This window comes from Brassica rapa, chromosome A01 (genome assembly GCF_000309985.2).
Source record: "Brassica rapa cultivar Chiifu-401-42 chromosome A01, CAAS_Brap_v3.01, whole genome shotgun sequence".
Taxonomy (NCBI): domain Eukaryota; kingdom Viridiplantae; phylum Streptophyta; class Magnoliopsida; order Brassicales; family Brassicaceae; genus Brassica; species Brassica rapa.
Genome location: NC_024795.2, coordinates 26,837,928 through 26,863,600, shown reverse-complemented (window position 1 = coordinate 26,863,600; position 25,673 = coordinate 26,837,928). Strand labels below are relative to the sequence as shown.

Here is a 25,673-nt window from a genome sequence, read left to right as displayed (position 1 = left end):
GGACTTTTTCATAAATAGAAAAAGTTCAACTCCAAAATGGAGTAATGGGCAAAATTACTCCATAAATGGAGTAACCCTAACCAATACTCCATTTTGGAGTTCAATATGAAGTGGGGTTAGAGAAGAATTTACTCCAAAATTGAGTTTGGAGTTAAAAATGGAGTAGGGTTGGAGATGTCCTAAGCAGTCATCTTTGGTTGTTGATAAAGGTAGAGAAAAAGCTCAGTACTGATAGTCGATAGATTCTCCAAACTATAAGTTTTTATGTGGTGGTTTGGCCAAAAACACATAGACCATAGGGCCGTAGGCTAAGAATATAGATACCACATATTACTTTCTGTCAGAAATGGAACAATCATTCATTAACAGGAGGTTAGCTGCATCTAATGCTAAATATCACAAGATCCGATCACCGCTTCTGACCAAGACCCGAGTCAAGTGCTGTGTAAGAACTTGGCCAAATGGGTCCCTGTTTAGTTGATCAGATTACCAAAGGTTATATAATTAGTGTGAAATAAAACAGTAATACCTCGTATCAAATCAGAAGAAAAGTGAAATTTTGGAAAATCTAAAATCTCATGCTTTGTAGACCTTGAGAACAATAACCACAGCCGGTCCACAGGGGTTCTTATTCATGACAACAAGGCGTGACTAGCTAGTGTACAAAAGAAAAAGCCAGGGACTATTTTTGCTATAGGCGCAATCCTAGTGTGATGGGCCGGGCTTGCTTTCTCTTTACCCTTGTGCTTCTCTCTTTTGAGCTTTTTTTAATGGGCTTTCAATGGTTAGAAGAGCCGAGATCAGTGAAAATATGAGTCCAATATTACTAAAAGGTTACCTTTCACCGTATGAACCAACTTCTCCGCCACTCCCCGACCATAGCTCCCTCCGCCGCAAAATCTTCTCCGTCAGATTCTTCTTAGTAAGAGCTTGTATGCTGACCATCTTACCGTCTAGCATTCCAATGGCTGTAGATAGATCTATAGTTCAAAGATAACTAGCTAGCTCAGTTTCTGTCTGAAGCATTATTATGTCTCAACGACACTCGAGAGCAGATAAAGGAAAATGGGTTGTTGCCAGCTCAACTTGCAGACGACCCCCAGTGCAAATACCACCGTGCGACAACGCGGACCTCATCGAAGCCAACAAGCTGACTCTCATCGGTCGTGTCACGAACCCTGCCATCCAGAAACCTATTGGGTTAATAGACTGGCTGATCCAGTACTGGAACATGGAGCCCGGCAGAGTCACAGGCAGAGGTTTGGGACCGGAGCTTTTCTCATTTCGTTTCGAAACGGAGGAAGACTTGTTGAACGTGCTGCGGAGAGGTCCGTATCACTACAAGCGCTGGATGCTTATGCTCCAGAGATGGGAGCCTGTTATCTCCAACTCTTTCCCTAACATGGTTCCTTTCTGGGTTAGGATTCACGGTCTCCCGCTTCATTATTGGACCAAGACGGCGGTTAAAGCCGTTGGGAAAGAGTTGGGAGCTTTGTTGGATGATGACGTGGAGCGCGGGAGGGTACGAGTTGGAGTTAACGGTCTTGAGAATTTGGAGATGCGGCTTCCGTTACAGCTTCCGTCTGGTGAAGTGATCTCTGTTGATTTGGAGTATGAGAAGTTGGAGAAGCATTGTTTCGTGTGCTTCTCACTTCGACATGAGAGAGATCACTGCCCGCGAAATGCGAAAATCGATTCCAGTGCAAGGGGGATAAATCAAGAAAATACTCTCAGAAGTTTGGAAGATTATAAGAAGCGTCGTGACATGAGGAGGAGGCCCCCTCCACTGCTTCAAATCTCAGGGGAACGTTCCTATGGTTTGTTATCCAACTTAGTCTCTACTGATCGTAGGGATGTATCTCACCGTCACCACTACAGGGATAGCAAAGATTCCTCATGCCCTCAAGTTAGGGGTGGGCCTCAGGCCCAGTCCGGACACAGCTCTCAGTATATTCGAACTGATACTAGAGGATATCCTTCTCACATGAGAAGCAATGACTCCAGCAATAGTATTCACCGCTCTCAGAGTTCAAGAAAACGTCCTCCTAGAACTCAAAGGAATCTCATGAATTTACCGGACAAAGGTCAAGTGAACAGTAGGTCACCTGCTCTTGAGAGACTGGAAGCTCCACTCCCTTCTGCTCAGGTTGAGGCTCCGATAGAGTTAGATAGAGCCCTTGCCCTTCTTGGATTTGCTTCACTTTCACTCTGACCCTAAGGTGCTTCATCTCAGCATATTGAAGGCATCATTAGTGATATTTGAATCCTTGCTACTCTCTTCTTGTCTCCACTATTTTCTCTCTTTTATTCCTCGCTTTGACAACTGTACTGCATGTACTCTTAGCTAAATTTGTTCTTACAAGTCAGTCTTTCGACTTTGTCTGTTATGTAAACCTTTGCAGCAGTAATCAGTCTCTTATTTGCCCAAAAAAAAATAACAATAATAACATTTATGGCTTGATTCTGGTTTAAGTGGAAAAGACTTTTGGTTATGTTGAGACCTGATGCAGTACGCAATTAAGAAGAAAGCTGTTGGCATTTGGGGTTGCAAAGGGAAAGCATGGTGGTGTTAGGCTTTTTTTGGTTTAGATCATCTGGAAAGTGTCATTTTGTTCTCTCTATCCAGTTGACTCTTTTTGGATTCATCTCTTTTGCTTTTGCTTTTACTTTTACTTCTTCTTTATGGTACATGCATTGACCAAAAGTTTCTTCCTTCTCAGTGAAGTCTTTTGTTGGATTTGAGCTGTGATGATGTACTTAGTAACACTAGTCATCTATGAGTTTGATAGTAATCAACCTGACACCAATTCAAGAACCCATCTTTACATTTTCTTTTCTTACATCTTCAAGAGAAATAAATCAATAATCCATCTAAGAAAACCAATGTAAAAAAAAATAGAAGAAATAAAAATCTAAACAGACGTGTGAGTGTCGTTAACTTTAACAAGTCCATTAAAGCATCAGCATCGGGGTCCCTTAAGGCAGGGCCCTTAAAAAATTTGGGTCGAAAATAAATCAAAAAGAAAAGAAAATGAGTGGAACGGGCCTAAAATAAGGGATGATGGGCTCGTCCCGTGAGGCTACGTGTCGGGTCGGGATTGGGAGATGAAATCGTCGCGTTTGTCTGTGTCTTCGCGTCAATCTCATTCTGAAACACAAATGCGAAATACGAAATGAAGAAGGCGATAAGCTGATCTCTTCAGATCGATCTCTCTTTCACCTGAGTTTCTGTCGGCGTGTCTCCTCAATCGAAAGCCCAACTCACCAACACGAGAGATCGCAGCTTCCGTTTGCGTTTGATCCGCAGATCGAGATCCCGAGCTCCATCGACTTCCGTTCGATTCCGGTCTTGTACGAAGGGTCTCATCTTCCCCAAATCGTCTGAAACTCTACCCGAGCTCAATCCTTAGCCGTTACCGAGGTATTTTCTTTAACTCCCATCTGAAATTGAAAATTATAGGGTTTAGGAATAGTGCATGCTGAGTAGTGGTATAGATTCTATGTTGTTGGAGAACAATTGTACAGATTCTAGGGTTCGCAAATGTTTCCTAGTTTCGTATAGATTTTTAAAGATTTAAATTGTTGGATTGTGTGATTATTTTCGATGTAGTTTGATTGATTGTTTTGTATAGATTGAACTATTGTAGTCGTTGTAGCTCGTTTGATTGTTTCGTATAGATTGAACCATTGTTTTCATTGTAGCTTGTTTGATTGTTTCGTTTAGATTGAACCGTTGAGTTTGGTTGTACCTTGTTTGATTGTTTGAGATCAAAAACTAGCCTCCGTATTTGTATGGTTCGAGAACAAATGTATAACAAATCAGTAACTGATTTTAGCAACATGAAAGAGCTGTTTGATAGTTTAGTTTCGATGCTTTGGATCCTATAACTGGTTTTGTGTCTCCGCGTAGCCATAGTTCATAGATCAAATATGTGAAATCGTTTACGTAATAGTTCATATAAGAATAAATGTAGCTTCTACACTTCATCTTTCAAGTCGTCTCTTGTTTTATTTTTTAAAAAAATTCAATACAAGTGATGTTGTTACGATTTAAAACTTGAATACTAATTTCAAGTTGTGTGTGGTAGTTGTATATTAAAGACACTGACTTCGTTTTCTGCTTACTTACATTGTATACAGTAGGTTTTAAACGAAATCCGCTTACATTAATGATGTTGTTACGAAAGTTGATAGCTTTTTTTTGGTGTAATAAGTTAGGATTTGACATTTCTTGTTGGGAGTTCACCATTATGAGTTTATAGACTTCACTTGAGGCTATAAAATCTCTTATCTCTTATCTCTTATCTCTTCTATCTCATAACTCTTTCTCCATTCTATCTCTTATCTTACTCTCTTCTATGGATCCAAGTAATCTTCCTAGTCAGTCCGCTAGCTACGTAGGACTGCTTCACAGTCAACAAGGAAGCGTTTATCATGAAAACTTCCCTTATGGAAGTTTTCATTCTAGTGTCAACTTTGCAGAATCAGATACATTTCCGGCTTTCAGTTCTCAACAACCTGAAGACGCACCAGTCGACGCACCAGTAGACGCACAAGCTGCCCGTCCTGTAAGACGCAAGTGGAACCCTGCAGATGACGAGGTGCTGATCAGTGCGTGGCTCAACACTTCGAAGGATTCGATTGTTGCAAATGAGCAGAGGTCGGGGGCCTTCTGGATACGGGTTGCTAAGTATTATGCAGAGAGTGCTCATGGAAGAGAGGATGGTGCGAGAGAGCAAGGTTGTTGCAAGAAGAGGTGGCATAGAATCAATGATGACGTTAACAAGTTCTGTGGCGCATACTCATCAGCTCAGCGACAAATTAGCAGTGGTGAGTCTGACACAGACGTTCTGAAGAAGGCGCATGAAATTTTCTTCTCTGATCATCAGCACAAGTTTACCCTTGAACATGCTTGGTGTGTGTTGAGGTTTGAACAGAAGTGGCTCAGCCTTAACACACCCAAAGCTGGTGGCGTTTCAAAGAGGAAGAATGTGCAGACAGATTCCCAAACTTCTACCAACGAAGGCTTCGTTGATGTTGAGAGCAGGCCCGAAGGTGTCAAGGCTGCTAAGGCTAAAAGAAATACGGGTAAAGGGAAGTCCGTGGCTGAGATTGCAACAGTTTGGGAAATGAAGAAGGACGATTTGGTGAGGAAGGAGAGACTGTCGAGGCTAGCAATACTAGACACTCTCCTTACCAAGCCTGTTCCATTGACTGAGAGGGAAGAATCTGCGAAGAATAAGCTCCTACAGAAGTATTGGAATGATCACCGGGAGGAAGGCCATCAGAAGCTCTGGAATGATTATTTTAGCGAAACTCCAACATACCCGCACAATTTATTCCGCCGACGGTTTCGGATGAACAAGGAATTATTCTTGCGTATTGTGAATCGTCTCTCTACAGAAGTCGAGTATTTTCAACCCGGAGTAGATGCTACCGGACGATCGAGTCTAACTCCGCTCCAAAAATGTACCGCAGCAATTCGTCAATTGGCGTATGGTGGTGGTTCTGACACAGTTGACGAATATGTCCGAATTGGGGAAACAACGGCAAGAAGGTGTTTGCACAATTTTGCTGCGGGAATAATCGACTTGTTTGGCGAACAATACCTAAGACGTCCCACACCGGAGGATCTGCAAAGACTACTTTATAATGGAGAACAACGTGGGTTTCCGGGGATGATTGGAAGCATCGACTGTATGCATTGGGAGTGGAAGAATTGTCCCACGGCTTGGAAAGGAATGTATTCACGAGGAACTGGAAAACCAACGATTGTCTTGGAGGCGGTAGCTTCATATGACCTCTGGATATGGCACGCGTTTTTTGGAGCTCCAGGTACTATGAACGATCTTAATATTCTTGACCGATCACCCGTTTTTGATGACATTATTAACGGAATAGCGCCACAAGTTAACTTCTATGTTAATGGTAATCCATACCATTATGCATATTATCTCACCGATGGTATTTATCCGAAATGGGCTACATTTATTCAATCTATCCGACTACCACAAACTCAGAAGCATTCATTGTTTGCTCAAACCCAAGAAGCTGTGCGAAAAGATGTCGAGCGTGCCTTCGGAGTCCTACAAGCTAGGTTTGCCGTTGTTAGAAATCCTTCTAATATATGGGATAAAGAAAAAATAGGAAATATTATGAGAGCATGTATCATACTCCATAATATGATTGTCGAAGATGAACGAACATCAAGAACGAATTACAACGTTGAGGAATTTGAAGAAGAAGATGTGGAAACATTTTCCGTCAATATGCCTTCAACTGTCGGGAGTACACTTGAACGTCGAACGAGCGTTCGGAATAGACAAGTCCATCAATATTTTAAAAAATGATTTGATTGAAAATATATGGACTAAATTTGGAAATCCTTGAAATAATATATAATTTGTATTTTCTTTCAATAATGTCATTTTCTTATGTTTTCTATTTTTTTTATTATGATGTTTGTATTTTCTTTCAAAAATGTACTTTTCTTATGTTTTCAATTTTAATATTACATTTTAATTTTTAATGTTTTATTTAAATATTATATATGTCATTATTTATTAATTAAAATAATAAATTAAATTAACTAAGGGACAACATAAGTCCCACCAATAATCAACTAATTTAGCCAAATCCCTTACTTTAGTCCCTAAGCAAAAAATAATAATAAATAATAGTTAAGGGCCCTAAAATAAATCCCACCTATAATGATGCTCTTAGTATCATTAACCTCTTCTTCTTCTTCCTCAACTTTCCTTTTCAAGAACCCAAACTTCACCATACCTTCTTCACCCCAGTCCCACAGATGCAACACAACATACGTCCCAATCCCTCCGATCAACCCATACGCCACCGAGTACGTCAACGGCATCAGAATCATCGTCACAAACGCCGGAATCGCCTCCCTCATATCTCCCCAATCTATCTCCGTCACCGCCTTCATCATCATCACCCCCACCAGTATCAACGGCGGACCAACCGCCCACGCCGGAATCGAAGCCAGCAGCGGCGTGAAAAACATCGCGAAGAAGAAATAAACCGCCACCGTGATCGCCGTCAGCCCCGTCCTCCCTCCCTCCCTTATCCCCGTCGACGATTCGATAAAAACCGTCACCGGCGACGTCCCGAGCAGCGATCCGATCACGATCGCGGACGCGTCGGACATGAACGCGAAGTACTGCCCCTCGAAGTCTCCCTTCTCGTCGACGAATCCGGCGAACCTCGCCATGGAGTAGAGCGTCCCCGTCGTGTCCAAAATATCCACGTAGAGGAAAGTCACCAACGCTTCCCAGAAATGCCCTTTGCTTATCCCCGAGAAGCTTAACGCTCCCGCCGTGTTCTTGATGACGTGGACGTCGACGATCTTTTTGAAATAATCGTGCGCGTTATCTCCCGCCGTTGTGTTCGGAAACGCCGTTACCTCCGTGTTACGGAACCACGAAACGGCCGTTACGAAGACGATCCCGTAGATCATCGCTCCTTTCACGTTCTTGATCAGGCAGTAAGCGATGATCACGAACCCGACGATGCCCAGCCAGAAGGTGGGGCTCTCCATGCGTCCGTGGAGGCACATGATATCGCCAGAAACTGAACCGCCAGCGAGTAAAGCGACGGTTCCGTTAGCCGACGTTATAACGGGAGCTAACGAGGCACGTGACGAGGATGGACACGCGGCGAGAGTTACTAGAGTGGAGGGGCTGTAACCGACTAAACCGAGTCCTTGATTGTTTTGTAAACCGATGAAGGCGAGGAAGAGGCCTATACCGGCCGAGGAGCTGATTCGGACCGGTTTAGGGACGAGTTTCGCTAGCTTCGTTCTGAAGCCTATGGCGGAGATGAAGAGGAATATTAATCCTTCGATGAAAACCGCGGCGAGAGCGGTTTGGTACGAGATTGAACCGGATCCGTGAAAACCGACGGCTGTGTAAGCGAAGTAAGCGTTTGTTCCCATTCCCGGAGCTAACGCTAGAGGAAGATTCGCCATCAGTCCCATGATTACACATCCGATCAAGGAGGAAGCCACGGTGGCGACGATAAGATCCTTTCGGAGTCCTTCTAGGCAGGCTGCGTAACCGGGATTAACCGGATCGAATTTACATGTTATATCCGGTTGGATTAGTCTTAGACCCGGTCCGGTACACTGGGAAGGTAGGAGCGTTGGGTTTGAGCAGAGGGGGACACAGTCGGAGACAGAGCAAGTTCCGCCGGAGTCGGAGAGGATGGAGGCGTTCACGGCGAGGATATAAGCCATGGTGAGGAAAGTCGCCGTACCGGCGCGGAGCTCCGTCGTGAAAGTTGAGTTTCGTTCGGCGAGTTTGAACCGCTTACCGACCCGGCTTGAGCCCACGTATGTGTTGAGCCGGTTTAGTAGCTTGGGCTTGGGTCTGGTACTAGAAGGTAGTTCTTGCTCCATTGGTAAGAGATCACAGGAGAAATGAAAAGTACAAACTTTTTTTAGTTTTGTAATTTAGTGAAGAGTTCAGGGTGTTTATATATATATATATATCAATGTGTTTGTGTGTATATATAGGGAGATTTGATATGATTAGAGAAAGAGGAAAGATTCTGGTTTAGAGGAAGTGGATCTTTAGGAGAGAAGTATCTCTCATGCAACCATGTGTTCACGATTTTGTTTCTTTATTTTTCCTTTATTTATTTGTAATATAATTTTTAAATGTTGATTTTGTTCGGGATTGCAAATGTATTACTACTATTTACTATTATAGATTTCTATTTTATTTATTTTAAGACAAGTGTGTGTCTTAGACGTTTTGATAAATAAAGAATGTTATTTTTTTTTCAACTGAGATTTTGAATACGTATTGGGTCGGCAGGGTGGTGTAATGCAAATGGGTATCGTCAAATAGTAGAAGCTTAATTAGTTGAGTAATTAGTCAACTAGTTAGTATACGATTATATGTTACATTATAATTCATGAATAATTCTTTAGATTATTGACAATATTATTTTTAAAAATGGTGTTGCAAGTTGAGTCATATGCATTGATCTTGTGTACCGTAGGTAAATGAGTGAATTACATCACTTTTTGTACATAACTTATATATATATATATATATATATAGTAGTTGTACTAAACAATGTAAGACCAGCTGCAACGCGGGATATTAGCTATTTCTTAGCGCTAATTCTTATGCATTAAAAATAAAATAATAATTAAACTTGACGTTACGCTGAGGTTGAATCCTTAGTGAAGGATTTATTTGTGGTTGATCCTTGATGCGCTGGCAACGTCTGATTGGATCGGGAAAGGGATGTGTTTTGTGAGGGGAAGAGAAGCCGAAGCCATCAAAAGATTTCGAGTTTCTGAGCTGTATGATGCAGCCGGTAACAGCCGAATCAGATCCACAGTACATCGGAATCCGCCGAATTCTTCTCCCCCGGAAGTCCGAATCCGGCGCCATCTCTCGTCGCTATGTGAGCTCTCTCTCTCTCTCTCTCTCTCTCTTTAACCTCTCACTTCAAACCGTTGAGCTTGCTATCTGATTGTTGTTTCGTTGAAGGATTTGAGATGCAATGGCAAAGGATATGTAACGAATCTCGCTTCTCTCCTTCTTCTTCTTCCTCCTCTTTTGCGTGTAGTCTATCTCTTCCTCTGAAACTCTGTTTTCCTCCGATCAAACTCCAGCGGTGAAATCTTCAGGCTTTCCTTTCTACAGTCCAAGCCCTTTGCCTAGCCTATTCAAACCCTCGGCGGCGAGCGCGAGCTCAACGCCTCTCCGCATCTTCAAGAGACCTTTCCCCCCTCCTTCCCCTGCTAAGCACATACGCGCTTTCCTCGCGCGTTGCAACGGCTCCACCAACAAGCCCAACAAGGTCACGATCCCAGGGAACAGTGGTCGATGGTTACCTTCACCAGGTCCACTCTCCCATCAGTTTGAAGCAGAGAGCTTCAGTTCTAGTAGAGTAAGTAGACTTGCTTGCAATATTCAGTTTCTTGTAACTATAGAGTAAGTAGAGTAAGTAAACTTTTTTTTTTATTCATTCATAGGATTTACGGAGTGCTAATCAGGTTTCGAGCCGGAGATTGAGTTTTAGCTCGAGTTTCAGTGATGGTGATCATTCCTTTCGCCGTGGTGGTGGTGGTTTTGAACATGCTTATTCTTTCGTGGGAATGCATTGCATCTTCGACCAATGCAAATCTTCTGGTATTTTCTTACATCTTCTTTTGGATTTAATCGACTTAGTTTGTGATTTTCCTTCACTCTTGTGTAGTTACTGTTCTGAAGTTTGGCCATATGAGTTCTGATCTACTTGCATATGGAGCATCAGATGGGACCTTAACTGTTTGTAGTCTCTCGCAAGAGCCTTCTGTCCTCAAGCAGTTGACAGGCCACTCAAAAGATGTCACATGTTCGATTCACTCGTATTGTTTCCTTTTGTCTTTTTTTTTTTTCCTGTATCTTGGGTAAACACCTGCCTGCTTCTTTGAATTCATGGCTTGTTTTGAGTTGGAAATTGTAAAGAAATTATATGTAATAGATAGATCAGCTATGGATTCCATATTGAGTAACACCATTGGACATACATTTTAGAGTCAAATCCTTAACTATTTAAAAAGCAAAAAAAAATCTATTATATTCCTAAGGACTCCAATGGTGGGTAACACCATTGGAGTTGCTCTAACGAGTGCGGTAGCTTTTGCTTATATTGAATAAGCGAAATTAAGAGATTTAGTATTGACTCATAGTAACTTTTGTAGTTGTAATTACAAATTAATGCTTGTTAAACAACGTCAAATTGTGGGTCATTCTTGTTGTATAAATGGTAAAATGCTATAACTCAATAAATCCAAACATAAGTGTGTTTAGTAAATTTAAATGATTAGTATAACTTGTATCGTTTTTGAGTTAATAATGAATAAAAACACGACGCAATATGAACAACTCGGCCATTGTTTAATTTCTATATATGATTATGGTGTGTATGCACATGTGCGGTTACCGCCAGAAGAGGAAACGTTATAGACTTGGCTACAAGTTCAAGTGTGAACAACACTGACCTAACTCATCGTTTATATTGTGATCAGCTGACTCTTTTTTTCTCTCCCAAAATTTGTTTAAAAATATGGTGATATCTTGCAGAAATATTTTTTTGTCAACATATCTTGTAGAATTAAAGGTTGTTTGGTAGCATTTTTGGCAAGCTAGTTTTCGCTTACAAAATGTAATATAGACTATTAAATTAAATTATATAATAGGAGAAGATTTTCACGTGGACCGTTGTGTTAGTCAATTTTTTACTCAATTTGTTGATAGCAAGTCAAAGATATCGGTCTGACTACAACAATCGAATAGGTTGGAGGGGATTATTTAATCTTACGCTATTTAAAATTAAAATGTCATAAAACTACGCTAATTGTTTAATTAGTGGATCACAGAAAATACATAAACTAAAAGATTTGCAACTTAACTTTTATGGCTGTTAGCAACGTACTTCTTTCCATACATAACATTAAATAATGATAATTCAACATCATTAGTACAACCCAGTGAACTACTACTAGACTACATATCCTTATCTTAAATTTAAATCGCCGCGCGCGTTAATCATCATTTTCAAATAAATTCATTGTAGGATTTACATGCCTAGATATTACATTCATTAACATGGTCTAAATAGACGTCACACTGTTCCAGATATAAAAAAATTCCGAACATAAAGTATTATTAATATCAATAAATGGTCAGTGAAGTGGCAAATAAGAAATAACTATACATAGGAGAGTTGATCATCTACTTTGCGTATAGTTACTTCACGATATAGTTCGTTGAATTGAGTCTACATTGAAAATTTTGTTCATGAAAGTAAATGATAAGACGACATTTTTGAACAAGAAAATAAAACTCGAATTAGATGTTTATTGTATGGGCTATATTATTTCACAAGTTACAGCTCATACATGACATCATTCTATTTTCTTAGACCGTAGTACCTTTATTCTCCCACTAGTCCCAAATCTATTACGTATAAATTGTTGAGAAACCGTCAAGCAAAAAAAAGGGGCGTAACCTTAATGAAACTGATTATAAATCATTATTAAGTATCTTCAAAGAGTGACCTATAACACATTGTGTTGATGCAGCGTGTGATTATAGTTCGTATAAGATACACAATACATCAGTCTTTTGTTCTGTACGCCATATTGTTTGAACGTTAGTCATACTCCGCAGTCTCCACTCACGAATATCTGTTTTTCCAAACGATTTCTCTTTTTACGAAGAACACAAAAAGTCAATCATACGGTCATCTTATATACCTATGATGAAAATGATAATGATTCAAATGACGACGGATGAATCAAATAACAGTTAATATTGGATTGTGTAGACTTCCTTTTTGCTTTGAAAAGATGGAAGCAGGGAAACGAATACAAAAGTATGTCATGGTACGTACTGGTAAGCAAACGAATACAAAATGTGTCTTGCTCATTACCTCATGATATAAAATGAAGAGAATTCAGAATGATAGAAGCATATATAATTCATAATTTTACGTAAGTATTCGAATAATTGAATTCCAAATGACGTGCACGTGATTTTGTTGTATATATACTATTTATATTTTCATGTGAGTTATAAGATGCATACTTGCATACCTATTCTGGTGAGTATTTATATTAATATGTTTACATGTACTAGATGTCCCATAGTATAGCATGTGTCATTTGGCTGTGACCGACCGGCCCTAGATCATGCTAAATAAAACATTTGCAACATGTTTCCAAATTTTGTGAAGAAAACTATATAAACATAAGCTCCAAAAAAAATATTTTAGACCCCTAAATTTATATAAAAAAAATTTTACATAGACATTACTACAGGTTTCCAAAATTTTACGGCCGACCCTGCATTTGGCCTTGGTAATCTCTTCACGAGTAGGAATAATTCTAATCACAAAACAGATAGATCATAAAATTACACAAAATCTACATGAATCATAGACTTAATTATCATATAATGTTTTAAACAGATCGTTTGTACCGTATCAGTCGACAAAATCTGTTTGAATATGTTTTTTTTTTTTTTTTTGTCAACCAATTACTTCCTTACTAAATAAAAGAGTTTACACAGCAATTAAACGTTCAAGAGCTGCACGAGCTAAAGAGTCAGCTTGACGATTCTCTAGGCGTGGAATAAAAATAAAAGAAAGAGGACAGAAGAGAGTGGCAAGGTTCCTGATGTCAAGAAGGACACCTGCAATCTCAATCACGTCCAACCCTGAACGCAGGGCCGACACTAGGACCTGAGAGTCCGAGAAAAGTTGGATACTATGAAGGTTGAGTTCTTTAGCTTTGATGAGGGCGTCTCGAATTGCCAGAGCTTCCGCCATAAGGGCTGAGCAAACAAACTCCCGATTGCTTGATCCTCTCATGAGTACTTCACCCTCCGCATTCTTGATAATCCATCCCATTCCACCTGATTTTGAGATTTCCTGCCAAGCCCCATCAGTCCAGCACATTGGAACAGAGTGGAGCCGCAGCAGCGGGCCAGATTTCTTCGTTTGCTTCAGTTCTTGGTGGAGATTAGCCGCTTCCCATTCTCTTGCATCTGCGATGGACTTGGAGATGACCTCAGTAACCTGAAAAACTTTGCCTTCAAACACCACTTTATTTCTTGCAGTCCACACATTCCAAAGTAACCATGGTATCACAGGTGAAGAGCTTAAACCTACAGGAGGTAACACCTGAGAAAACACAGTTCTTTTCAACCAAACCTTTAGATTCTCTATACTCAAGCTATCTGGAATTTGCGGTGAAACAGGGGCTTGGTGCCAGAGTTCCACTGCAAAAGGGCATTGCAAGAAGAGGTGGTGAAGGGATTCAGCCTCTCCACAACGCTTGCATTGAAGATCTGTATTAATGCCCCTGATCGCTAGTAACTCTCCCACTGGTAACGCATCGTTAAGTAATCTCCAAAGGAAGTGTTGGATTTTTGGTGGTATGTGGAGCTTCCAAACAAGTTTCATCCAATCAAAATCAGGGTTTAGATCGTTATTTTCCTCAAAGATTCTCTTGTACCCTGACTTTGTGGTATATTCTCCTGAGGACTCAGGTAACCAGACTACTCGATCGCTTGGGGCTGAAACGCTTGTGATGAGTAGTCTGATGCTCTCCTCATAATGAGGTAAGGTTTGAATATGTTTTTATATTTCTTAATTAAAGTATACATTTTTAAAAGTAAAAATAAATACCATAGTATTTGGTTTGTGAAATCATTTATTGGAATATGGATTGGTGGTGGCCGACTTCTACACGTGAGGAGATGCCCTTATTCGGCAATCATTTTTTCTTTTGGCGTAGTAAAATTTGCAATTAATAAATGCATTTGAACTACTTGAACAATTTCATGTTATGTTTTTGGTAAAAGTACAAACATTTTTATGTTTCTCGATCATAATTCAGCGGCTCCACCTCACAGAATTAAATCGCATATATTTTTGTCATTTTAATTTAATTTTCATTTATGAGTTATGGCTTTTAGTAGCATGTACTAGTTAAAAATTAAATTATCTAAAGATATGTCAGTAAATCACTTACAAGATGGAATATCGTAATCCAGAACCATGAGGCCATCAAGGTCTCCCATATAGTGAGCAGAAGGTGTGTGTTCATACATTGTAAAACTAGAATCGTTCTTCACAAATATTGATCGATATACTAAAAGACACTAAAGATAAGATATATGTGTAAGTGATATAGTCAATATTAATAAGTATTATTCTAAAAGTCGTTTCCTCGTAGTCCAGTTTATAGCTATGTATATCATCTGAAACCCATCAATGAGGAATCGACTTTAAGAGTAATATTAACATTTTTGGGTAATACTTTTAGAGGTTAACCAGATCAAGACATTAATATACCGACCACCAAGACTAAATATAGTTTTGTGTCTGTAAAGAGGAACACGATTCGACATGTTTCCACTTTGTATCCGACTTACAAATATACTCTTTTCTTTAATTAGGCTCTTTTCAATTGGATAAGTAACAAATAGATCATAAGCTAGTGGCGCTCCCTCGAAAAGAAAAATCAAACAGCATTATATCTTTCTTAGAACGTATTGTATTATATAAAAGCATTATTTTTTCAAAAACCAAGAAATTTCCACACAAAGAAACAAGAAATATATAAAACGTAATAAAATATGAAATGAATTGAATGAAATTTTTTTTGAGAATAAAGAAGTGATATTTTTAATGAAAGTTTCATGTGAAAGTATCGTTCGGTTACTCATTTTGAGCTGTCAGTTTTGTTCCCTTCCACATGATTTCGACAACCAACAAGGCACTACCATCTGAATCTTAGCTTTCAATTGTCGATCTATTATCTAATACTAATGTTAATATATATTTCTCAAAAAAAACCTTTTTATTTACTTTTAGAGCACTGTCATTTCAAAAAGATTATTTATACATTTATAGATGAAAAAGTTGAAAATATGAGTCAAAAAGAGTTTTAATTCAAATATTCAACAAAATTCGTGAAATACTCATTTTCACATATTTGTTTTTATAATCAAATTTTGATATTAAAAACTATATTAAAATAATTAATGTTATATGGATAAGATATTTATTGTGAGATATTGAGAACTATGTTTCTGTTCGTTTCTAATGTTTGTGCTTAGGAATAGGCGTATAAGCTTAGATATTCATTACTTATTTATCGCCAATTTATAAATATATCAAAAGTTACTACGTTGCATGGATGGTCAGGTCACTACGAAAAACATCCACTAAAGAAAAGTTATAATAAATGTTAAAATTTTATAATACAATATTCAAGTAGACGAAAACAAAGATCTAGTACTATTTCTTTCTATGATATTCATCTTAGAACGCTACTGGTTAAATACGTATTAATCATCAAGCGTATAAAATGATGTAGATAACCAAACTATTTTCTGAACTTTACACATACAATTATATTTTGAAGAATCAATAGTGGATGATAAGAAGAAGAAAAATGGAATGTGAAAATGGAACCTGATGAGAAATAGAGGTGAACAAAACAAAAAGGAGCGTGGTGGAATTGAGGTCTCAATCACTCAGTTTACGGTACTTTTAGCAAAGTAAACCACTTAGCCTTAAAGTCCTCCTACAACGTTTTATTTGTTTGTCGTATCCTCCCCTACTAAAATATCAAACCAGAAAATTACTACCTCAATATTTTAATTTTCTACTAACTAGATCGATTAGGTTACTGGATAATAAATCAACATTCTCAAACCCAGCCAGTCCAGCCACATGTCTTCAAGCTAAGCAGCTAAATGTTACTTGTCATTTTTTCTTCAAGCTAAGCAGATAACGTCTAACTATTTCAAATTGAACTACTTCAACTAGGTCATCAGATTGATGAATTGATCCCATGTTTTAGGTGGTTTATGGCTACCATTACTTCACTAGTCTTTTAAACATAAAAATAAATTTTACTAAATTATTAGATACAGTGTATTTGTGGGAGACTGGGAGATTAAGAAAGTATAATCAGTGGAGATTTTGAACTTTGTAATGATGAAGTTGGCCAAACCAAAGTGATTAGTGCCAAAGTGTTGACCTCTACTTTTTTACCTCTTGTGTTCATCTTTCTTCTTTTCTAAAATCCACTAAAACTCGCTAATTTTAATTTTGTCAATTGTTAATCATTAATATTTTAGTACATATTTTCAAAAAAGCAATGATACATGCAACTATTTTTATCAAGACTATTGTCCACTCCATCTTACATAACTTAGTTTCGAATTTATTTCTCTATATAGTAAACGGGTAAAACATGATTACGGTGTTTTACAGAATTCAATGAATCGATCGTAAGAAAGATAATACTAACATTTCAAGATTTCGATAATAATTGGATGCAGACTTTTGTCTCATTTTATCGCAAGTGTGTAGGCAACACAAGCACCATATCTTGTCTTCTTGTATGTTAGTTGGATTATTTTACTTAGCCGATGGTCTCTCCATTTGGAAAACATATGAAAGAAGACAACAGCACAATAATTTGTATAAATGTTGTCTCAAACGACGTGGAAAGAAACTATTGAACAGTTTACCTCACATATCGTATTTTCTTTTGGTCAACTACCTCACATATATATTAGCAATTTATATACTCTATTTTCTCGGTTTTGTTTTGTTTCAGTTTCTTTCGTTTTTTAGAAGCCTATTTTAGCAGATTAATTATCATTAAGTATGGCGAAAAAAAGTGGGGAAAATGCTAGATAATTCACCATACCATTTGTTTTGGTCAATTTCTATATCATCGTCTGTGTCAAAATCAACTATTTTGCTGTCTGGGGAGAAATGGACCCAATTTTTTTTGTTGGTACAAATTCGTCCAAAAGTCGCATTACGATCACATCCACTTAATTAGAAGTATTGATTAAGATAAATAAAGCTAAGTTCCAACTGGACGAATACAAAATTCAAATTCATAACTTTTCTCCCTGTTTATTTTTACATAAACGTGTCATTACATATCACTAATTGTTTTTTGAAAAGATATTGAATCTCCATTTCAGGACAAAACATTTACTATTGTAGGATGAGACCTTCAATCCTTCATGTTAATATCCAGAGATAAAATACTAAATGGAAGACTTTAGGGTTTATAAGGAACAAACTTACATATGTACAAACTTTTTAACAATTTATATACATAACTAAGGATGACTTGATTCAAATTAGTTCAACAAAACGCAAACAAATGTAAGAAGTATTCATTATCGAAAATAAAACTTGGGTTTAAAGTTGAAACCAACAAAACCAATTTCACTCAACCACAATGTGTTTGAAACTTTTTTCAGAGCATAAAAATATGTTAACCAAAAACCAAAAAGAAAAAAGCTAGTAATGACAGTTGGGACACTGGAGAATCTAATCATTACAAGTTTAAGCTAATGCCACAATAGAACAAGGGATACGAAGTCTCTCAAAGAACATTCTGATTATAATTAGTAGTACTACAAAACATGTCCCCACTTTTCTTTTTCGTTTTTTTAAACCATGCCAATAATATGCCGAAATGAATTGATACATTAATTATTTACTAAATAATTCTTAATCTAAAAATAATTCAGGAGAGATTCTTTACAAAAGTTATGTGATTTGTGCGATTCTGTGGAGTACCTACAACTAATAGAGCACATGTCAATCAAATTCGCAGTGTGAATCAAAGGTCCTTTTTAGGTTTACTTGTAACAATCAAATTTCCATTTATCCATTTCTCAAAAGGACAATCTCTTTACTCTTTTCTTATTCTCTAATCATTCTCTTTTAATATGGACTAATATAAAAAATGCTATTTCGACGTTACAAAATATTTCATTAGAGATTAGTAAACCCAAGATTGTGTAGCCAGAATCTTCTTCACCATAGAGATAGTAGAGTAAGTGAGAACTTGAACTTCATAATCTCCAATGATCAAAATCTGGTTTGCTTTAATACCCAAATGGGTATATACTTCAGTTTCATCACTTTTGCATGAACAGTCACTATTTTAGTTTTTGTCTTTTTTGGGTTCTACTTCAAAGTATCTGATTCGGTTTCAACAGCCCACCATTGATGCCATTGTCCAAAGCTCCCAAGAATGTTTTCTTGGGTCCACTTTCCATCGCTTTCTCATGAAAATCCACAAAACAAAAACATGTACAGCTCAAAGATATTACAACATTGATCTTGAAGCAGATAAACATAAAAGAAAAGGACCAATATAAGCTTGAAATTTCACTGGATATATCCGGTTCATGCCTTGTATCAAACATTTATATGCCACGACCAAATGCTTAGAAAATGGTAGCGATGTCTAGCTTTCTTTCCAGCGGCGACTTTTCTATGATTTGTTTCTCGTGATCCAACTGCAAGATCAGCCTGAATCAGATCATACCTGCAGAGTTGTTTTTGATAAAAAAAAGTTAGATGCTGGAGATACTTCTTGTTCCTCAAAGAAGGTTAACATATATACTTACTCTCAATTAACACCGATTAATCCAACTGCCATCATAGTACAATTGTGAGCAGCGGTTATATCCCTAGGATCATCCTCAAACACAACACATTTTGATGGTTTCCTATCCAACTGCGATAAAGTTTTGAAAGGGTTGAATTCAAAAAAAAGATATATTTATATCATTGGTTGCTTAACATGGTCAGCGCCAACATAAAGCATCAGTCTTTGGATGTCATCTTCTTCCTACACTATTTAATTACATATCTAATTAGAGAGCTCAAATGTTATATATAAGCAGATAATGTACGATCTCTCTTTCCATGCAGAAGGAAAATGGATTCAATTTCCGTAAAACATGTAAAAGCAGGGGAGAATAACAGCTTATTACCTTCTTCGGCAGCTAGCTGCTTACAAGAATCCAACTTCAAACTTCGAGTATCAGCCTACCAAAGTTTGAATTATAGGTGGAACAAAAAAAACAAGAAATTTCAACTCCCGAGTCCAGAACCAGTGAGCATGGACTAACATGAAAACATCATAAGCAATAAACCAATATTGACAGAAAAATCACTTGCAATAAAAGAAAAAAAGAGTTTGTAACTAATCTAGGTCCAGAACTAGTATATGCATAATCCACACAATTCTAATCTACAACTTTTGAGCCAAATAATAGGACCGAGTCAGCAACACAAACTAAAGACAGATATATTTAATAAGACAAATCTCCACTTCCCGCCAGAAGAGGAAGGTTCGAGTATCGAACTTACAAACACAAAGATGGTGTAAAAGACTTACCACGACATTGTCCCATGATAATACAAGTCCATAAGCTTCGTCTGGTTTCATTGCGTAACGTATTCTTGGAAGGAAACCCATCTTCCAGTTTTTCATTCCAGAAATTCTACTTACAATCCAAAAACGAAGTGACATGTTACCTAAATCAATGGAATAACCACTATAAAATTATTATTTTTTTAATAAACAGAAACGACAAAGACTCCAAACCTCTTTGAACATCATCATATGTTAGTGCAGGAAGCAACTAGGCATTAAAACAATATTGTCATATTTTTTGAAATTTTCTCAAAATCTATGGCCTAACCCCTACAAAAATATTGAGTTTTTGGTAAATACTTTATATACTGAGCCTATAATCTTTAGTGTTGTTTTAAAATTTCTACCATATTCTACATTTGTATTAATGTATGCTAAACTCTTTTTCATGGTAAATGAGAATCGTTCAATTGTTTTTATCAATTAATTTAGTAAAGCTTCATAATACCCCCTAAATCGATGGAATAACCACTATAAAATTATTATTTTCTTGATTAACGGAGAGCACAAAGGCTCCAAACCTCTTTGGACATCATCATATGTTAGTGCAGGATGCAACTAGACATTAAAACAATATTGTCATATTTTTTGAAATTTTCTCAAAATCTACGGGCTAACCCCTACAAAAATATTGAGTTTTTGGTAAATACTTTATATACTGAAGCCTATAATATTTAGTGTTATTTTAAAATTTCTACCATATTCTACATTTGTATTAATGTATGCTAAACTCTTTTTCATGGTAAATGAGCATCGTTCAATCGTTTTTATCAATTAATTTAGTAAAACTTCATAATACCTCATAAATCGATGGAATAACCACTATAAAATTATTATTTTCTTGATAAACGGAGAGCACAAAGGCTCCAAACCTCTTTGAACATCATCATATGTTAGTGCAAGATACAACTAGGCATTAAAAAAATATTGTCATACTTTTTGAAATTTTCTCAAAATCTATGGGCTAACCCCTACAAAAATATTGAGTTTTTGGTAAATACTTTATATACTGAAGCCTATAATCTTTAGTGTAGTTTTAAAATTTATACCATATTCTACATTTGTATTAATGTATGCTAAACTCCTTTTCATGGTAAATGAGCATCTTTCAATTGTTTTTATCAAATAATTTAATAAAACTTCATAATACTCCCTAAATCGATGGAATAACCACTATAAAGTTCTTATTTTCTTGATAAACGGAGAGCACAAAGGCTCCAAACCTCTTTGAACATCATCATATGTTAGTGCATGATGCAACTAGGCATTAAAACAATATTGTCATATTTTTTGAAATTTTCTCAAAATCTATGGCCTAACCTCTACAAAAATATTGAGTTTTTGGTAAATACTTTATATACTGAAGCCTATAATCTTTAGTGTTGTTTTAAAACTTATACCATATTCAACATTTGTATTTATGTATGCTAAACTCTTTTTCATGGTAAATGAGCATCTTTCAATTGTTTTTAATAAAACTTCATAATACTCCCTAAATCGATGGAATAACCACTATAAAATTATTATTTTCTTGATATACGGACACGACAAAGGCTCCAAACCTCTTTGAACATCATCATATGTTAGTGCAGGATGCAACTAGGCATTAAAACAATATTGTCATATTTTTTAAAATTTTCTCAAAATCTATGGGCTAACCCCTACAAAAATATTGAGTTTTTAGTAAATACTTTATATACTGAAGCCTATAATCTTTAGTGTTGTTTTAAAATTTCTACCATATTCTACATTTGTATTAATGTATGCTAAACTCTTTTTCTTGGTAAATGAGCATCGTTCAATTGTTTTTATCAATTAATTTAGTAAAGCTTCATAATACCCCCTAAATCTATGGAATAACCACTATAAAATTATTATTTTCTTGATTAACGGAGAGCACAAAGGCTCCAAACCTCTTTGAACATCATCATATGTTAGTGCAGGATGCAACTAGGCATTAAAACAATATTGTCATATTTTTTGAAATTTTCTCAAAATCTATGGGCTAACCCCTACAAAAATATTGGGTTTTTGGTAAATACTTTATATACTGAAGCCTATAATCTTTAGTGTTGTTTTAAAATTTCTACCATATTCTACATTTGTATTAATGTATGCTAAACTTTTTTTCATGGTAAATGAGCATCGTTCAATTGGTTTTATCAAATAATTTAATAAAACTTCATAATACTCCATAAATCGATGGAATAACCACTATAAAGTTATTATTTTCTTGATAAACGGAGACGACAAAGGCTCCAAACCTCTTTGAACATCATCATATGTTAGTGCAGGATGCAACTAGGCATTAAAACAATATTGTCATATTTTTTGAAATTTTCTCAAAATCTATGGGCTAACCCCCTACAAAAATATTGAGTTTTTGGTAAATACTTTATATACTGAAGCCTATAATCTTTAGTGTTGTTTTAAAATTTCTACCATATTCTACATTTGTATTAATGTATGCTAAACTCTTTTTCATGGTAAATGAGCATCGTTCAATGGTTTTTATCAATTAATTTAGTAAAACTTCATAATACCTCATAAATCGATGGAATAACCACTATAAAATTATTATTTTCTTGATAAACGGACACGACAAAGGCTCCAAACCTCTTTGAACATCATCATATGTTAGTGCAGGATGCAACTAGGCAGTAAAACAATATTGTCATATTTTTTGAAATTTTCTCAAAATCTATGGGCTAACCCCTACAAAAATATTGAGTTTTTGGTAAATACTTTATATACTGAAGCCTATAACCTTTAGTGTTGTTTTAAAATTTCTACCATATTCTACATTTGTATTAATGTATGCTAAACTCTTTTTCATGGTAAATGAGCATCTTTCAATTGTTTTTATCAAATAATTTAATAAAACTTCATAATACTCCCTAAATCGATGGAATAACCACTATAAAATTATTTGTTTTTCTTGATAAACGGAGACGACAAAGGCTCCAAACCTTTTTGAAAATCATCATATGTTAGTGCAGGATGCAACTAGGAATTAAAACAATATTGTCATATTTTTTGAAATTTTCTCAAAATCTATGGGCTAACCCCTACAAAAATATTGAGTTTTTGGTAAATACTTTATATACTGAAGCCTATAATCTTTAGTGTTGTTTTAAAATTTCTACCATATTCTACATTTGTATTAATGTATGCTAAACTCTTTTTCATGGTAAATGAGCATCGTTCAATTGTTTTTATCAATTAATTTAGTAAAACTTCATAATACCCCTTAAATCGATGGAATAACCACTATAAAATTATTATTTTCTTGATAAACGGAGAGAACAAAGGCTCCAAACCTCTTTGAACATCATTATATGTTAGTTCAGGATGCAACTAGACAAAAAAACAATATTGTCATATTTTTTGAAATTTTCTCAAAATCTATGGGCTAACAACCCCTACAAAAATATTGAGTTTTTGGTAAATACTTTATATACTGAAGCCTATAATCTTTAGTGTTGTTTTAAAATTTCTACCATATTCTACATTTGTATTAATGTATGCTAAACTCTTTTTCATGGTAAATGAGCATCGTTCAATTGTTTTTATCAATTAATTTAGTAAAACTTCATAATACCTCCTAAATCGATGGAATAACCACTATAAAATTATTATTTTCTTGATAAACGGAGAGCACAAAGGCTCCAAACCTCTTTGAACATCATCATATGTTAGTTCAGGATGCAACTAGGCATTAAAAAATATTGTCATATTTTTTGAAATTTTCTCAAAATCTATGGGCTAACCCCTACAAAAATATTGAGTTTTTGGTAAATACTTTATATACTGAAGCCTATAATCTTTAGTGTTGTTTTAAAATTTATACCATATTCTACATTTGTATTAATGTATGCTAAACTCTTTTTCATGGTAAATGAGCATCTTTCAATTGTTTTTATCAAATAATTTAATAAAACTTCATAATACTCCCTAAATCGATGGAATAACCACTATAAAGTTCTTTTTTTCTTGATAAACGGAGAGCACAAAGGCTCCAAACCTCTTTGAACATCATCATATGTTAGTGCAGGATGCAACTAGGTATTAAAACAATCTTGTCATTTTTTTTGAAATTTTCTCAAAATCTATGGGCTAACCCCTACAAAAATATTGAGTTTTTGGTAAATACTTTATATACTGAAGCCTATAATCTTTAGTGTTGTTTTAATACTTATACCATATTCAACATTTGTATTTTTGTATGCTAAACTCTTTTTCATGGTAAATGAGCATCTTTCAATTGTTTTTATCAAATAATTTAATAAAACTTCATAATACTCCCTAAATCGATGGAATAACCACTATAAAATTATTATTTTCTTGATATACGGACACGACAAAGGCTCCAAACCTCTTTGAACATCATCATATGTTAGTGCAGGATGCAACTAGGCATTAAAACAATATTGTCATATTTTTTAAAATTTTCTCAAAATCTATGGGCTAACCCCTACAAAAATATTGAGTTTTTGGTAAATACTTTATATACTGAAGCCTATAATCTTTAGTGTTGTTTTAAAATTTCTACCATATTCTACATTTGTATTAATGTATGCTAAACTCTTTTTCATGGTAAATGAGCATCGTTCAATTGTTTTTATCAATTAATTTAGTAAAACTTCATAATACCCCCTAAATCGATGGAATAACCACTATAAAATTATTATTTTCTTGATAAACGGAGAGCACAAAGGCTCCAAACCTCTTTGAACATCATCATATGTTAGTGCAGGATGCAACTAGGCATTAAAACAATATTGTCATATTTTTTGAAATTTTTCAAAATCTATGGGCTAACCCCTACAAAAATATTGAGTTTTTGGTAAATACTTTATATACTGAAGCCTATAATCTTTAGTGTTGTTTTAAAATTTCTACCATATTCTACATTTGTATTAATGTATGCTAAACTCTTTTTCATGGTAAATGAGCATCTTTCAATTGTTTTTATCAAATAATTTAATAAAACTTCATAATACTCCCTAAATCGATGGAATAACCACTATAAAATTATTATTTTCTTGATAAACGGAGACGACAAAGGCTCCAAACCTCTTTGAACATCATCATATGTTAGTGCAGGATGCAACTAGGCATTAAAACAATATTGTCATATTTTTGAAATTTTCTCAAAATCTATGGGCTAACCCCTACAAAAATATTGAGTTTTTGGTAAATACTTTATATACTGAAGCCTATAATCTTTAGTGTTGTTTTAAAATTTCTACCATATTCTACATTTGTATTAATGTATGCTAAACTCTTTTTCATGGTAAATGAGCATCTTTCAATTGTTTTTATCAAATAATTTAATAAAACTTCATAATACTCTCTAAATCGATGGAATAACCACTATAAAGTTATTATTTTCTTGATAAACGGAGAGCACAAAGGCTCCAAACCTCTTTGAACATCATCATATGTTAGTGCAGGATGCAACTAGGCATTAAAACAATATTGTCATATTTTTTGAAATTTTCTCAAAATCTATGGGCTAACCCCTACAAAAATATTGAGTTTTTGGTAAATACTTTATATACTGAAGCCTATAATCTTTAGTGTTGTTTTAAAATTTCTATCATATTCTACATTTGTATTAATGTATGCTAAACTCTTTTTTCATGGTAAATGAGCATCGTTTCAATTGTTTTTATCAAATAATTTAATAAAACTTCATAATACTCCTAAATCGATGGAAAATAACCACTATAAAGTTATTATTTATTTCTTGATAAACGGAGACGACAAAGGCTCAAACCTCTTTGAACATCATCATATGTTAGTGCAGGATGCAACTAGGCATTAAAACAATATGTCATATTTTTTGAAAATTTCTCAAAATCTA

The 25,673-nt window shown here is 35.6% G+C and overlaps 2 protein-coding genes across 2 annotated transcripts; one reads left to right on the top strand and one right to left on the bottom strand.

Annotated features, from left to right (window-relative positions):
- The first annotated feature begins 4,358 nt into the window (after positions 1-4,358).
- LOC117127147 lies at positions 4,359-6,350 on the top strand. The gene has a single exon (XM_033276560.1). The coding sequence runs from the start codon at positions 4,359-4,361 to the stop codon at positions 6,348-6,350; it is 1,992 nt and encodes a 663-aa protein (XP_033132451.1).
- An 82-nt stretch (positions 6,351-6,432) lies between these two features.
- Positions 6,433-9,927, bottom strand: LOC103847198 (adenine/guanine permease AZG1). Its single transcript, XM_033286335.1, has one exon. It carries the CDS (start codon positions 8,414-8,416, stop codon positions 6,653-6,655), a length of 1,764 nt encoding a protein of 587 aa, XP_033142226.1. The 5' UTR covers positions 8,417-9,927; the 3' UTR covers positions 6,433-6,652.
- Positions 9,928-25,673: the final 15,746 nt, after the last annotated feature.

Coding starts and splice junctions, on each gene's coding strand:
- LOC117127147 (XM_033276560.1), top strand. CDS start 4,359: ATGGATCCAAGTAATCTTCCTAGTCAGTCCGCTAGCTACGTAGGACTG.
- LOC103847198 (XM_033286335.1), bottom strand. CDS start 8,416: ATGGAGCAAGAACTACCTTCTAGTACCAGACCCAAGCCCAAGCTACTA.